This window comes from Haliotis rubra, unplaced genomic scaffold (genome assembly GCF_003918875.1).
Source record: "Haliotis rubra isolate DU_JTF1 unplaced genomic scaffold, ASM391887v1 Scf355, whole genome shotgun sequence".
In the NCBI taxonomy this organism is placed as follows: domain Eukaryota; kingdom Metazoa; phylum Mollusca; class Gastropoda; order Lepetellida; family Haliotidae; genus Haliotis; species Haliotis rubra.
In genome coordinates this window covers 353,653-369,114 of record NW_025767030.1, presented here as the reverse complement: position 1 = coordinate 369,114, position 15,462 = coordinate 353,653, and the positions used below count along the sequence as shown (strand labels likewise).

Sequence of the window (15,462 nt, the reverse complement as noted above, 5' to 3'; positions counted from 1 at the left end):
GGGCAGCAAGAAGCCACACACGTGTGTCATAATAACCTTATTACGAGTAAATCGCTTAAAACTCAGGAAGACGAGTGGCCTGTGAAAGTGACTAAGCAAGGTTATGTCTAAAAGAGAAGTCGTCAAACGAAACAGGATTCAAAACGTATAAATACTTCAGTCAATCCTGATATACATTTCGGTTGGCCCGGAAAGGTTTTTACCAATACTACCTCAGAAGTTCACTGTTCATCATATTTAAAGCATGCCCACAGATAAATGATACGATCTTTTCCCCACACTTTGACAATTGTTCAATTCTGTTTGGCCCGGGCCGTCAAAAGCAGCATAGATCTCACACATGTATCTTGAATTTTGTTTAAATCCATAGATTAGTATTATATCTACCTAAATAGCCTTACGTGGGATACAGCAGTCAAGTGTTAGAATGATGTATTCAGAGGAAGTTTGTATATTATCAACACCAATGATCATTCTTAGACTACTACTTGAGGATTAGGCCCACCCATCCTTCCAAAGGAATCCCAGAGTGCCTTCCTTCAAAGGTATCCTACGTAAAAGCTCAAGTTGATAATGTACAGATGTTTAGTATATACAGTCACTGCGTCATGAAGACCTACATATATATACCTGAGCTATCCGAGGTTCAACACAAAATGATGACTGAGAAAGGAGACAGCTGCAAGTGTAAAACATTAAAGTCCGACCCATGTTATTGTATTTATTTCATTTACCATGTGACAGAAGTTTATCAGGACCATACAGTTGAAAAGTGGGTTTGCAGAACAAATCAAGTTTTGAACTTGTGCAAATCTGTACAACAAATTCTCCAAATGCTACCAGCCTCCAGTAGGTGCTATTAAGAGGGAAGAACAAATGTGCAGACATTGGCAAAGACCCAGAAATCATCCCAGGGAAATATTTCTACTTCCAGATCTACGTCACAGATGGGTTGATATTTAGGTGTTGTTAGTAGAATATTATGTTTAAATTAACATCTTTCAAAAACAAAATTCTGAAATTGGATCCATCAATTTACTGAATCAATACCCTATAAAGCCACTGTCTACTATTCACTTCAGACTTAAGTGTGTGTATGTAGAATCACACTTTGAAGATGACAACAGGAAAACAGTGCTCCTTTACTTACAGATACCCACACAACCTGCACCTGTTGAAGCGGAAAGCTTACAGTGCTCCTTTACTTACAGATACCCACACAACCTGCACCTGTTGTAGCGGAAAGCTTACAGTGCTCCTTTACTCACAGATACCCACAACCTGCACCTGTTGATACAGAAAGCTTACAGTGCTCCTTTACTTACAGATACCCACAACCTGCACCTGTTGATACAGAAAGCTTACAGTGCTCCTTTACTTACAGATACCCACACAACCTGCACCTGTTGAAGCAGAAAGCTTACAGTGCTCCTTTACTTACAGATACCCACACAACCCGACCTGTTGAAGCAGAAAGCTTACGGTGCTCCTTTACTTACAGATACCCACACAACCTGCACCTGTTGTAGCAGAAAGCTTACAGTGCTCCTTTACTTACAGATACCCACACAACCTGCAACCCTGTTGAAGCAGAAAGCTTACGGTGCTCCTTTTACTTACAGATACCCACAACCTGCACCTGTTGAAGCAGAAAGCTTACAGTGCTCCTTTACTTACAGATACCCACACAACCTGCACCTGTTGAAGCAGAAAGCTTACAGTGCTCCTTTACTTACAGATACCCACAACTTGCACCTGTTGAAGCAGAAAGCTTACAGTGCTCCTTTACTTACAGATACCCACAACCTGCACCTGTTGAAGCAGAAAGCTTACAGTGCTCCTTTACTTACAGATACCCACAACCTGCACCTGTTGAAGCAGAAAGCTTACAGTGCTCCTTTACTTACAGATACCCACAACCTGCACCTGTTGAAGCGGAAAGCTTACAGGGCTCCTTTACTTACAGATACCCACACAACCTGCACCTGTTGAAGCGGAAAGCTTACAGTGCTCCTTTACTTACAGATACCCACACAACCTGCACCTGTTGATACAGAAAGCTTACAGTGCTCCTTTACTTACAGATACCCACAACCTGCACCTGTTGATACAGAAAGCTTACAGTGCTCCTTTACTTACAGATACCCACAACCTGCACCTGTTGATACAGAAAGCTTACAGTGCTCCTTTACTTACAGATACCCACAACCTGCACCTGTTGAAGCAGAAAGCTTACAGTGCTCCTTTACTTACAGATACCCACAACCTGCACCTGTTGAAGCAGACAGCTTACAGTGCTCCTTTACTTACAAATACCCACAACGTGCACCTGTTGAAGCAGAAAGCTTACAGTGCTCCTTTACTTACAGATACCCACACAACCTGCACCTGTTGAAGCAGAAAGCTTACAGTGCTCCTTTACTTACAGATACCCACAACCTGCACCTGTTGAAGCAGAAAGCTTACAGTGCCCCTTTACTCACAGATACCCACAACCTGCACCTGTTGAAGCAGAAAGCTTACAGTGCCCCTTTACTTACAGATACCCACACAACCTGCACCTGTTGAAGCAGAAAGCTTACAGTGCTCCTTTACTTACAGATACCCACAACCTGCACCTGTTGAAGCAGAAAGCTTACAGTCCTCCTTTACTCACAGATACCCACAACCTGCACCTGTTGAAGCAGAAAGCTTACAGTGCTCCTTTACTTACAGATACCCACAACCTGCACCTGTTGAAGCAGAAAGCTTACTGTGCCCCTTTACTTACAGATACCCACAACCTGCACCTGTTGAAGCAGAAAGCTTACAGTGCTCCTTTACTTACAGATACCCACACAACCTGCACCTGTTGAAGCAAAAAGCTGTGACACGCTACATCTGTAGTGGGGATGTGGATGGAGCCATGAAGTACTGGCGCTCAGTTGGAGCAAGAGCAGAGCACTATGCTTCACTTGTGGAGTGGTGTCAAGAGGCAGGCAAGCAACACATGGCAGCAGATGTACTACAGCAGGCCCTTAAACTGTTCCCTGATCTAGGTGAGCTATCTTGTACTGTGTAACAGTGTACACTGAGATTCATTCTGAAAATCACTGCTGATGTTGAGGTCAATGAATGGCGCTCAGTGATTGACCTCTTGTGTTGTACAGTGAGTGAGTGAATGAGTTTAGTTTTATGTCGCACTCAGCAATATTACAACTATATAGCTGCAGTCTGTTAATAACTGAGAGTGTGTGAGACTCAGTGTATAGTCTTGTGTTGTACAGGGGAGTATGTGAGACTCAGTGTATAGTCTTGTGTTGTACAGGGGAGTATGTGAGACTCAGTGTATAGTCTTGTGTTGTACAGGGGAGTGTGTGAGACTCAGTGTATGGTCTTGTGTTGTACAGGGGAGTGTGTGAGACTCAGTGTATGGTCTTGTGTTGTACAGGGGAGTGTGTGAGACTCAGTGTATGGTCTTGTGTTGTACAGGGGAGTGTGTGAAACTCAGTGTATGGTCTTGTGTTGTACAGGGGAGTGTGTGAGACTCAGTGTGTAGTCTTGTGTTGTACAGGGGAGTATGTGAGACTCAGTGTATGGTCTTGTGTTGTACAGGGGAGTATGTGAGACTCAGTGTATGGTCTTGTGTTGTACAGGGGAGTGTGTGAGACTCAGTGTATAGTCTTGTGTTGTACAGGGGAGTGTGTGAGACTCAGTGTATAGTCTTGTGTTGTACAGGGGAGTATGTGAGACTCAGTGTATGGTCTTGTGTTGTACAGGGGAGTATGTGGACTCAGTGTATGGTCGTGTGTTGTACAGGGGAGCGTGTGAGACTCAGTGTGACTGACCTCTTGTGTTGTACAGGGGAGTGTGTGAGACTCAGTGTATGGTCTTGTGTTGTACGGGGGAGTATGTGAGACTCAGTGTATAGTCTAGTGTTGTACGGGGGAGTATGTGAGACTCAGTGTATAGTTTTGTGTTGTACAGGGGAGCGTGTGAGACTCAGTGTATGGTCTTGTGTTGTACAGGGGAGTATGTGAGACTCAGTGTATGGTCTTGTGTTGTACAGGGGAGTATGTGAGACTCAGTGTATGGTCTTGTGTTGTACAGGGGAGTGTGTGAGACTCAGTGTATGGTCTTGTGTTGTACAGGAGTATGTGAGACTCAGTGTATGGTCTTGTGTTGTACAGGGAGTATGTGAGACTCAGTGTATAGTCTTGTGTTGTACAGGGGAGTGTGTGAGACTCAGTGTATGGTCTTGTGTTGTACAGGGGAGTGTGTGAGACTCAGTGTATGGTCTTGTGTTGTACAGGGAGTGTGTGAAACTCAGTGTATGGTCTTGTGTTGTACAGGGGAGTGTGTGAGACTCAGTGTATAGTCTTGTGTTGTACAGGGAGTATGTGAGACTCAGTGTATGGTCTTGTGTTGTACAGGGGAGTATGTGAGACTCAGTGTATGGTCTTGTGTTGTACAGGGGAGTATGTGAGACTCAGTGTATAGTTTTGTGTTGTACAGGGGAGCGTGTGAGACTCAGTGTATGGTCTTGTGTTGTACAGGGAGGGTGTGAGACTCAGTGTATGGTCTTGTGTTGTACAGGGGAGTGTGAGACTCAGTGTATGGTCTTGTGTTGTACAGGGAGTATGTGAGACTCAGTGTATGGTCTTGTGTTGTACAGGGAGTGTGTGAGACTCAGTGTATAGTCTTGTGTTGTACAGGGAGTGTGTGAGACTCAGTGTATGGTCTTGTGTTGTACAGGGGAGTATGTGAGACTCAGTGTATGGTCTTGTGTTGTACAGGGGAGTATGTGAGTCTCAGTGTATGGTCTTGTGTTGTACAGGGGAGTGTGTGAGACTCAGTGTGACTGCCTTTTGTGTTGTACAGGGGAGTGTGTGAGACTCAGTGTATGGTCTTATGTTGTACGTGGGAGTATGTGAGACTCAGTGTATGGTCTTGTGTTGTACAGGGGAGTGTGTGAGACTCAGTGTATGGTCTTGTGTTGTACAGGGAGTGTGTGAGACTCAGTGTATAGTCTTGTGTTGTACAGGGGGAGTATGTGAGACTCAGTGTATGGTCTTGTGTTGTACAGGGAGTGTGTGTGAAACTCAGTGTATGGTCTTGTGTTGTACAGGGAGTGTGTGAGACTCAGTGTATGGTCTTGTGTTGTACAGGGAGTGTGTGAGACTCAGTGTATGGTCTTGTGTTGTACAGGGAGTGTGTGAGACTCAGTGTATGGTCTTGTGTTGTACAGGGGAGTGTGTGAGACTCAGTGTATAGTCTTGTGTTGTACAGGGGAGTATGTGAGACTCAGTGTATGGTCTTGTGTTGTACAGGGGAGTATGTGAGACTCAGTGTGAATGACCTCTTGTGTTGTACAGGGGAGTGTGTGAGACTCAGTGTATGGTCTTGTGTTGTACGGGGGAGTATGTGAGACTCAGTGTATAGTCTAGTGTTGTACAGGGGAGTATGTGAGACTCAGTGTATAGTCTTGTGTTGTACAGGGGAGTGTGTGAGACTCAGTGTATAGTCTTGTGTTGTACAGGGGAGTGTGTGAGACTCAGTGTATAGTCTTGTGTTGTACAGGGAGAGTGTGAGACTCAGTGTATGGTCTTGTGTTGTACAGGGGAGTATGTGAGACTCAGTGTATGGTCTTGTGTTGTACAGGGAGTGTGTGAGACTCAGTGTATAGTCTTGTGTTGTACAGGGGAGTGTGTGAGACTCAGTGTATAGTCTTGTGTTGTACAGGGGAGTATGTGAGACTCAGTGTATGGTCTTGTGTTGTACAGGGGAGTGTGTGAGACTCAGTGTATAGTCTTGTGTTGTACAGGGGAGTGTGTGAGACTCAGTGTATGGTCTTGTGTTGTACAGGGGAGTGTGTGAGACTCAGTGTATAGTCTTGTGTTGTACAGGGGAGTATGAGACTCAGTGTATGGTCTTGTGTTGTAAAGGGGAGTGTGTGAGACTCAGTGTATAGTCTTGTGTTGTACAGGGGAGCGTGTGAGACTCAGTGTATAGTCTTGTGTTGTACAGGGGAGTATGTGAGACTCAGTGTATGGTCTTGTGTTGTACAGGGGAGTGTGTGAGACTCAGTGTATGGTCTTGTGTTGTACAGGGGAGTGTGTGAGACTCAGTGTATAGTCTTGTGTTGTACAGGGAGTGTGTGAGACTCAGTGTATGGTCTTGTGTTGTACAGGGGAGTGTGTGAGACTCAGTGTATAGTCTTGTGTTGTACAGGGGAGTATGTGAGACTCAGTGTATGGTCTTGTGTTGTACAGGGGAGTGTGTGAGACTCAGTGTATAGTCTTGTGTTGTACAGGGGAGCGTGTGAGACTCAGTGTATAGTCTTGTGTTGTACAGGGGAGTATGTGAGACTCAGTGTATGGTCTTGTGTTGTACAGGGGAGTATGTGAGACTCAGTGTATGGTCTTGTGTTGTACAGGGGAGTGTGTGAGACTCAGTGTATAGTCTTGTGTTGTACAGGGGGAGTGTGTGAGACTCAGTGTATGGTCTTGTGTTGTACAGGGAGTGTGTGAGACTCAGTGTATAGTCTTGTGTTGTACAGGGGAGTATGTGAGACTCAGTGTATGGTCTTGTGTTGTACAGGGGAGTGTGTGAGACTCAGTGTATAGTCTTGTGTTGTACAGGGGAGCGTGTGAGACTCAGTGTATAGTCTTGTGTTGTACAGGGGAGTATGTGAGACTCAGTGTATGGTCTTGTGTTGTACAGGGGAGTGTGTGAGACTCAGTGTATAGTCTTGTGTTGTACAGGGGAGTGTGTGAGACTCAGTGTATGGTCTTGTGTTGTACAGGGGAGTGTGTGAGACTCAGTGTATGGTCTTGTGTTATACAGGATGAAGATGGAGTCCCAGTGAGGTGACTGATCTGCCCGGCTCCTGAGCAACAACTGACTTCCAGCGAACATTGTTTTTTTATCCAAAGAAGAAGATAACATTTTCAGACAACTTTTTTTGCCAGCTTAACAAGTTGAAACTCGACATAAAACAGGCTGCTAATCATTTAGAATAATTTAGATTTATGACTGATGATGACGAGCTTTCCCCTCTTCCTCTCACATTCATTCACATGCAACCACAACAGCATTTAGAAGAGAAGTGGCTGAAGAGCATGTAAAGGAAAGAATTTGGTAGATAAAAAAACAATGTGAAACACTCTTACGTAATGCCAGACCTGTGATTTCTGTCCAATCAAACCTCACTTTCCCAGACACATGCATATGATAAATATTGTCTGCATAAATACACTTCCACATATCTGAATCCCAGTCATGGACCGACCATTCTGGCTGTGAGACAGTGAGCTGTGCTGACACTCGGTCACCCTTCCCTATTGATGGGATCATCTCTATCCTCATTTCAGTGTCAAATGACAATGACTGCTCAACTAACGATCCAGATGCAAGTAATTAACGCAGTTCATCTGTTGGTGAAGTATTGATGTATATGCATTGTCAGACATCCCCAGTGGTGACTGTTGTGTGGTGGTTCTCATGATGTGTATATGTTGATAACTGAAGACTCTTTTCTGAAAAACAGAAGCATTTATGTAGTAGTAGTAGTAGTAGTAGTAGTTATTTTTCTCACAACTATCCTATGGTAGGCCAGGTTTGTGGAATTCTACTGTACATCTTAAGTATACCATGACAGATTGAGGTAAATACATCATGGTATATCATTGGAGACTGTGGTCAGTACACCATGGTATACCATTGCAGACTGTGGCCAGTACACCATGGTATGCCATTGCAGACTGTGGTCAGTACACCATGGTATACCATTGCAGACTGTGGCCAGTACACCATGGTATGTCATTGGAGACTGTGGCCAGTACACCATGGTATGCCATTGCAGACTGTAGTCAGTACACCATGGTATATCATTGGAGACTGTGGCCAGTACACCATGGTATACCATTGCAGACTGTGGTCAGTACACCATGGTATATCATTGAAGACTGTGGCCAGTACACCATGGTATACCATTGCAGACTGTGGTCAGTACTCCATAGTATATCATTGCAGACTGTGGCCAGTACACCATGGTATATCATTGGAGACTGTGGTCAGTACACCATGGTATATCATTGCAGACTGTGGTCAGTACACCATGGTATATCATTGCAGACTGTGGCCAGTACACCATGGTATACCATTGCAGACTGTAGTCAGTACACCATGGTATATCATTGCAGACTGTGGCCAGTACACCATGGTATACCATTGCAGACTGTGGTCAGTACACCATGGTATATCACTGGAGACTGTGGCCAGTACACCATGGTATACCATTGCAGACTGTGGTCAGTACACCATGGTATATCATTGAAGACTGTGGCCAGTACACCATGGTATACCAATGCAGACTGTGGCCAGTACACCATGGTTTGCCATTGCAGACTGTGGTCAGTACACCATGGTATGCGATTGCAGACTGTAGTCAGTACACCATGGTATATCATTGCAGACTGTGGTCAGTACATCATGGTATACCATTGCAGACTGTGGCCAGTACACCATGGTATATCATTGGAGACTGGTCAGTACACCATGGTATATCATTGCAGACTGTGGCCAGTACACCATGGTATATCATTGGAGACTGTGGCCAGTACTCCATGGTATATCATTGCAGACTGTGGCCAGTACACCATGGTATACCATTGCAGACTGTGGCCAGAACACCATGGTATGTCATTGGAGACTGTGGCCAGTACACCATGGTATGCCATTGCAGACTGTGGTCAGTACACCATGGTATGCCATTGCAAACTGTGGCCAGTACACCATGGTATATCATTGCAGACTGTGGTCAGTACACCATGGTATACCATTGTAGACTGTGGTCAGTACACCATGGTATATCATTGGAGACTCTGGTCAGTACACCATGGTATATCATTGGAGACTGTGGCCAGTACACCATGGTATATCATTGCAGACTATGGCCAGTACACCATGGTATATCATTGGAGACTGTGGCCAGTACACCATGGCATAGTAACAGAGTGATGTTAGTCATTTCTGATTCCTTTTTAATTCCAGCACAAAACGTATCAAATCATAACCTGATCCAGCCATTTCAGCCCCATTCAGAATCTTGCATGGACATCTTGCACACCCAAAAGTCGGTCTCAAATCAATCAGTTGACACAGGCAACTGAAGCCCAATAGCCACTATAACAGAGGGTGTGAGGTATTAGGTACCTCCTGTGTTCGTGGTGGTGTCGATACATCTTGAATATACAGACAACATGGAGGACAGTGTTCATGCATAAGCTGACGGGCAGCAGTGGCTGAATATATAGACTGTTGCAAGTAGGCTACCTGCGGTCCTATTTCAACACCAGTGAAGGGTACTATTATAAAGTAGGGGATGTTCAACAAACAAATTTGGCAACTATGGATATGTTTAGTAATAGTTAACAGTGTGACAGGGATTTGTATTAGTCTTTTAATGTCAGTTGATTTGTGTAGAGAACAACTTTTGTTCAGGTCATTATTCATGAAAAGTCAAACTTCTAAGTGTCGCGTGAGTCCTCCTCAACTCTCGAGACAATCCCGGACTCGTTGTGGCATATTACTAATCAAACGGCCAATGTCAAATTGGTTCATTCTGTTCATTCTTTCTGCAAAGCAACGCCAATTTTGTTAGAATGGTCGATGGGTGTTACCGGTGACGTACCAACATATCCCAGACATGTTCCAGGGGTGACTGTGTGCCGGCCATGTCCTGGTTTCCGATTGGTGGTACACAGAAACAACAGAAGCCCTGTGTGCTCGTGCGTTGTCAACCTGAAACGACGTCCACCCCAGGGGCGGATACAGCTTTTTGAGAAAGGGGTGGGTGGGTGGGGGTGCACACTATTGAGAAAAGGAGGGGTGCACACTTCATTTTCACCCAAGTTTCAGTAGTCGTTTCATAAGTTTCATTGAGAAAAGGGGGGTGCGCACCCCTGCATCCCCCCTCTGGATCCGCCTAATCACCCCGACCCTATCATGAATGTACCATGTATATACTGCCAGTATTTCCTCGATCCTGTGTGTTCCATGTATTCCCTTGTCATTGTCGACTATTGTTGACCCACTTGTTGTAACCATCTGTTTTACATTGCATTGTTTATGTTTAGTACAACCTACTGTGATAAATCAAACACCGTATTTCTATCTGTTACTTTACTTTTACTGTTCACAATGAGAATAAATGCTCTGTAATGGCGGCACAGTGTGTTGAGTCATCACTCAGACAGTTCCCGTAGTTCATTGTCTTCGAAACTCTTCACACAAATCCAAAATTATACAAAACATTTTCTTTAAAAAACAAAAACAAAACACTTTTCTTTACCTATCACATGAAACAATATCATTTTGCCTTGCAAATGCATAATTGAATGTAAATATTCAGTTCAGCTTTCTTAATGCAATATTTCTCAATTAATATTGATAAACAAACGCATGGGTGAAGATCCGGAAATGGGTGTGCGGAAAAACAGTCCTCGGAAAAAAGTACCGGAAAAAAGTCCTAAATTTGCCTAGGAAAAAAAGTCCTCCAGAAAATATTCCTAATTTGAAAAAGGAATTTTTTACAAAAGAATAAAAAGTATTTTTTGGTTTTTCATAGATTTTCATAGCGTTTATTGACTTTCATGTATTGTATATTCGTACAACAAATGTAAAATAGACTGATTCTGTACATACATTACAGATTTCTTCAGCTTTACTCCTACTACAGAATATTGATGAATATTAATGTCTACTGACTGGTATTCATACTAATGTTTACTGCCACGCCATACAGCATAGGTCTGGAATGTCTGTTGAGTCTTATTCTAATCTGTCCGTTCTAATGACACTTACAACTCATGCCTTTGAAAACATTGTTTTAAAGATCAAAGATCAGTTTGAATATCTAATCTGTCCGTTATAATCACAAAATGTAAGTACTTCATGTTTCTAAATGTCATTTAAAAGATCAAAGACCTATCTAAATATTTAATATGTCCTTTTAATAGGTTAGGTCCCATACTGCCTTCAGTTCCAAACTGCCTACATCCCAAACTTCCAACAAAACTATTGTAGGCAGCGTGGGAAATGATTTTTAGCCCTGTAGAATAATGGAACAGCCCAATTAACAATGAAGAAGGGGTGTGTCGTTTGGAGTAAGGTAGTAGTAGTTATTTGTTTTATTTAATGTGGCACACACAACTAAGATATTTCGGCGACGGGATAGTACACTTATTAAGAAATGAGGGGAACAAAAATATAGAAATTTTGAAAGAGTGGTGTTACTACCAAACAAAATCCCTAACAACTGAGTATTAAGGGAAATTTGAATGGGATGCCGAATTAAAAAGGTAAAAAAATATAAAAATGAAATAGGTAAAGAGTATAGAGATTTTGAATTTAATATAGTTGTGGTGTAGTAAATGGTTATAAAGTTAAAAGAACATATATACATATTTATAACAATTTTTAAAATGGTAAAAAGTGGTATTGTTTTTGTTGCTAGATTGTTTGGTATAATTTTGTATGAATGAGATATTTAGTTCGTGGTTTAATTCATTTGGGATTTGTTAGAATGTGCTTGAAATTAGAAGAGTACTACTGGATGTAATTTACATACCCAAAAAAAGCCTTAAACAATCCTACAATCTCCCGGCAAACTCCAGTATCTTCACAGCAGAACTCGCAGCCATATTTTAGGCCTTGCAAACAGCATCTGACCAAACAAACACTACCATCTGCATTTTTGCGGATTCCTTAAGCTCCATACAGGCTCTCAAAATTACTCTACAACAAAAAGACCAGATCTAATAAATAACATATACAGAAGAATACTATACCACCAAAACAAAAATAATCAAATACATTTTATCTGGGTGACATATGGGAGTCCATGGAAACGAAATGGACATCCTTGTCAGTTGTGTGTAATTGTGAAACCAGTAAAAGACTGTAAAACTTATCAATTTTTCATGATATATCCTTGTCTCAATGTAAAGACCCTTTGTATGGGAGTACTTCATGTTTTCATAAGTGTCACTAAAAAGATTCTATATGTGTGAGTTATCAATGTTTTTTTCCAAAATCGTTGACCTCAAAGTTGATGAATAAATAGTTTTTTTATTACAATAGGACTTTTTTTTCCGGTACTTTTTTACATAAGACTTTTTTTACCGAAGACTTTTTTCCTACAATCCGGAAATGAACCTAGCTATCAACTTATGTCCAACGTGTTGTCTTGAACAACTGGAAAGGATATTTGACAAACATCAAGAGAATATAGAGACGAAGGGGCAATTATCTCTCCCTGCAGATCAACATACAGTTTATACAAACATCAAGAGAATATAGAGACGAAGGGGCAACTATCTCTCCCTGCAGATCAACATACAGTTTATACAAACATCAAGAGAATATAGAGACGAGGGGGCAATTATCTCTCCCTGCAGATCAACATACAGTTTATACAAACATCAAGAGAATATAGAGACGAGGGGGCAATTATCTCTCCCTGCAGATCAACATACAGTTTATACAAACATCAAGAGAATATAGAGACGAAGGGGCAATTATCTCTCCCTGCAGATCAACATACAGTTTATACAAACATCAAGAGAATATAGAGACGAGGGGCAATTATCTCTCCCTGCAGATCATACAGTTTATACAAACATCAAGAGAATATAGAGACTGCAGATCAACATACAGTTTATACAAACATCAAGAGAATATATAGAGACGAACAATTATCTCTCCTGCAGATCAACATACAGTTTATACAAACATCAAGAGAATATAGAGACGAGGGGCAATTATCTCTCCTGCAGATCAACATACAGTTTATACAAACATCAAGAGAATATAGAGACGAGGGGGCAATTATCTCTCCCTGCAGATCAACATACAGTTTATACAAACATCAAGAGAATATAGAGACGAGGGGCAATTATCTCTCCCTGCAGATCAACATACAGTTTATACAAACATCAAGAGAATATAGAGACGAAGGGGCAATTATCTCTCCCTGCAGATCAACATACAGTTTATACAAACATCAAGAGAATATAGAGACGAAGGGGCAATTATCTCTCCTGCAGATCAACATACAGTTTATACAAACATCAAGAGAATATAGAGACGAGGGGCAATTATCTCTCCCTGCAGATCAACATACAGTTTATACAAACATCAAGAGAATATAGAGACGAGGGGGCAATTATCTCTCCCTGCAGATCAACATACAGTTTATACAAACATCAAGAGAATATAGAGACGAGGGGCAATTATCTCTCCCTGCAGATCAACATACAGTTTATACAAACATCAAGAGAATATAGAGACGAGGGGCAATTATCTCTCCCTGCAGATCAACATACAGTTTATACAAACATCAAGAGAATATAGAGACGAGGGGGCAATTATCTCTCCCTGCAGATCAACATACAGTTTATACAAACATCAAGAGAATATAGAGACGAGGGGGCAATTATCTCCTGCAGATCAACATACAGTTTATACAAACATCAAGAGAATATAGAGACGAAGGGGCAATTATCTCTCCCTGCAGATCAACATACAGTTTATACAAACATCAAGAGAATATAGAGACGAAGGGCAATTATCTCTCCCTGCAGATCAACATACAGTTTATACAAACATCAAGAGAATATAGAGACGAGGGGCAATTATCTCTCCCTGCAGATCAACATACAGTTTATACAAACATCAAGAGAATATAGAGACGAGGGGCAATTATCTCTCCCTGCAGATCAACATACAGTTTATACAAACATCAAGAGAATATAGAGACGAGGGGGCAATTATCTCTCCTGCAGATCAACATACAGTTTATACAAACATCAAGAGAATATAGAGACGAGGGGCAATTATCTCTCCCTGCAGATCAACATACAGTTTATACAAACATCAAGAGAATATAGAGACGAGGGGCAATTATCTCTCCCTGCAGATCAACATACAGTTTATACAAACATCAAGAGAATATAGAGACGAAGGGGCAATTATCTCTCCCTGCAGATCAACATACAGTTTATACAAACATCAAGAGAATATAGAGACGAGGGGGCAATTATCTCTCCCTGCAGATCAACATACAGTTTATACAAACATCAAGAGAATATAGAGACGAGGGGCAATTATCTCTCCTGCAGATCAACATACAGTTTATACAAACATCAAGAGAATATAGAGACGAAGGGGCAATTATCTCTCCCTGCAGATCAACATACAGTTTATACAAACATCAAGAGAATATAGAGACGAAGGGCAATTATCTCTCCCTGCAGATCAACATACAGTTTATACAAACATCAAGAGAATATAGAGACGAGGGGCAATTATCTCTCCCTGCAGATCAACATACAGTTTATACAAACATCAAGAGAATATAGAGACGAGGGGCAATTATCTCCCTGCAGATCAACATACAGTTTATACAAACATCAAGAGAATATAGAGACGAGGGGGCAATTATCTCTCCCTGCAGATCAACATACAGTTTATACAAACATCAAGAGAATATAGAGACGAAGGGGCAACTATCTCTCCCTGCAGATCAACATACAGTTTATACAAACATCAAGAGAATATAGAGACGAAGGGGCAATTATCTCTCCTGCAGATCAACATACAGTTTATACAAACATCAAGAGAATATAGAGACGAGGGGCAATTATCTCTCCCTGCAGATCAACATACAGTTTATACAAACATCAAGAGAATATAGAGACGAGGGGGCAATTATCTCTCCCTGCAGATCAACATACAGTTTATACAAACATCAAGAGAATATAGAGACGAGGGGCAATTATCTCTCCCTGCAGATCAACATACAGTTTATACAAACATCAAGAGAATATAGAGACGAGGGGGCAATTATCTCTCCTGCAGATCAACATACAGTTTATACAAACATCAAGAGAATATAGAGACGAGGGGGCAATTATCTCTCCTGCAGATCAACATACAGTTTATACAAACATCAAGAGAATATAGAGACGACGAGGGGCAATTATCTCTCCCTGCAGATCAACATACAGTTTATACAAACATCAAGAGAATATAGAGATAGGGGCAATTATCTCTCCCTATCAACATACAGACAAGAAGGGGCAATTATCTCTCCCTGCAGATCAACATACAGTTTATACAAACATCAAGAGAATATAGAGACGAGGGGCAATTATCTCTCCCTGCAGATCAACATACAGTTTATACAAACATCAAGAGAATATAGAGACGAGGGGGCAATTATCTCTCCTGCAGATCAACATACAGTTTATACAAACATCAAGAGAATATAGAGACGAAGGGGCAATTATCTCTCCCTGCAGATCAACATACAGTTTATACAAACATCAAGAGAATATAGAGACGAAGGGGCAATTATCTCTCCCTGCAGATCAACATACAGTTTATACAAACATCAAGAGAATATAGAGACGAAGGGGC

The 15,462-nt window shown here is 41.7% G+C and overlaps 1 protein-coding gene across 1 annotated transcript in view; it reads left to right on the top strand.

Moving 5' to 3' along the window:
- The window catches only part of LOC124285203, a 54,967-nt gene extending 46,593 nt beyond the window's left edge, over positions 1 to 8,374 (top strand). The window contains exons 19-20 of the mRNA XM_046721389.1: positions 2,830 to 3,038; positions 6,826 to 8,374. Of these exons, the coding sequence (XP_046577345.1) occupies positions 2,830 to 3,038; positions 6,826 to 6,830 (214 nt within the window). The 3' untranslated portion in view covers positions 6,831 to 8,374. The remainder of the gene's footprint in view (positions 1 to 2,829; positions 3,039 to 6,825) is intronic.
- The last annotated feature ends 7,088 nt before the right edge of the window (positions 8,375 to 15,462 follow it).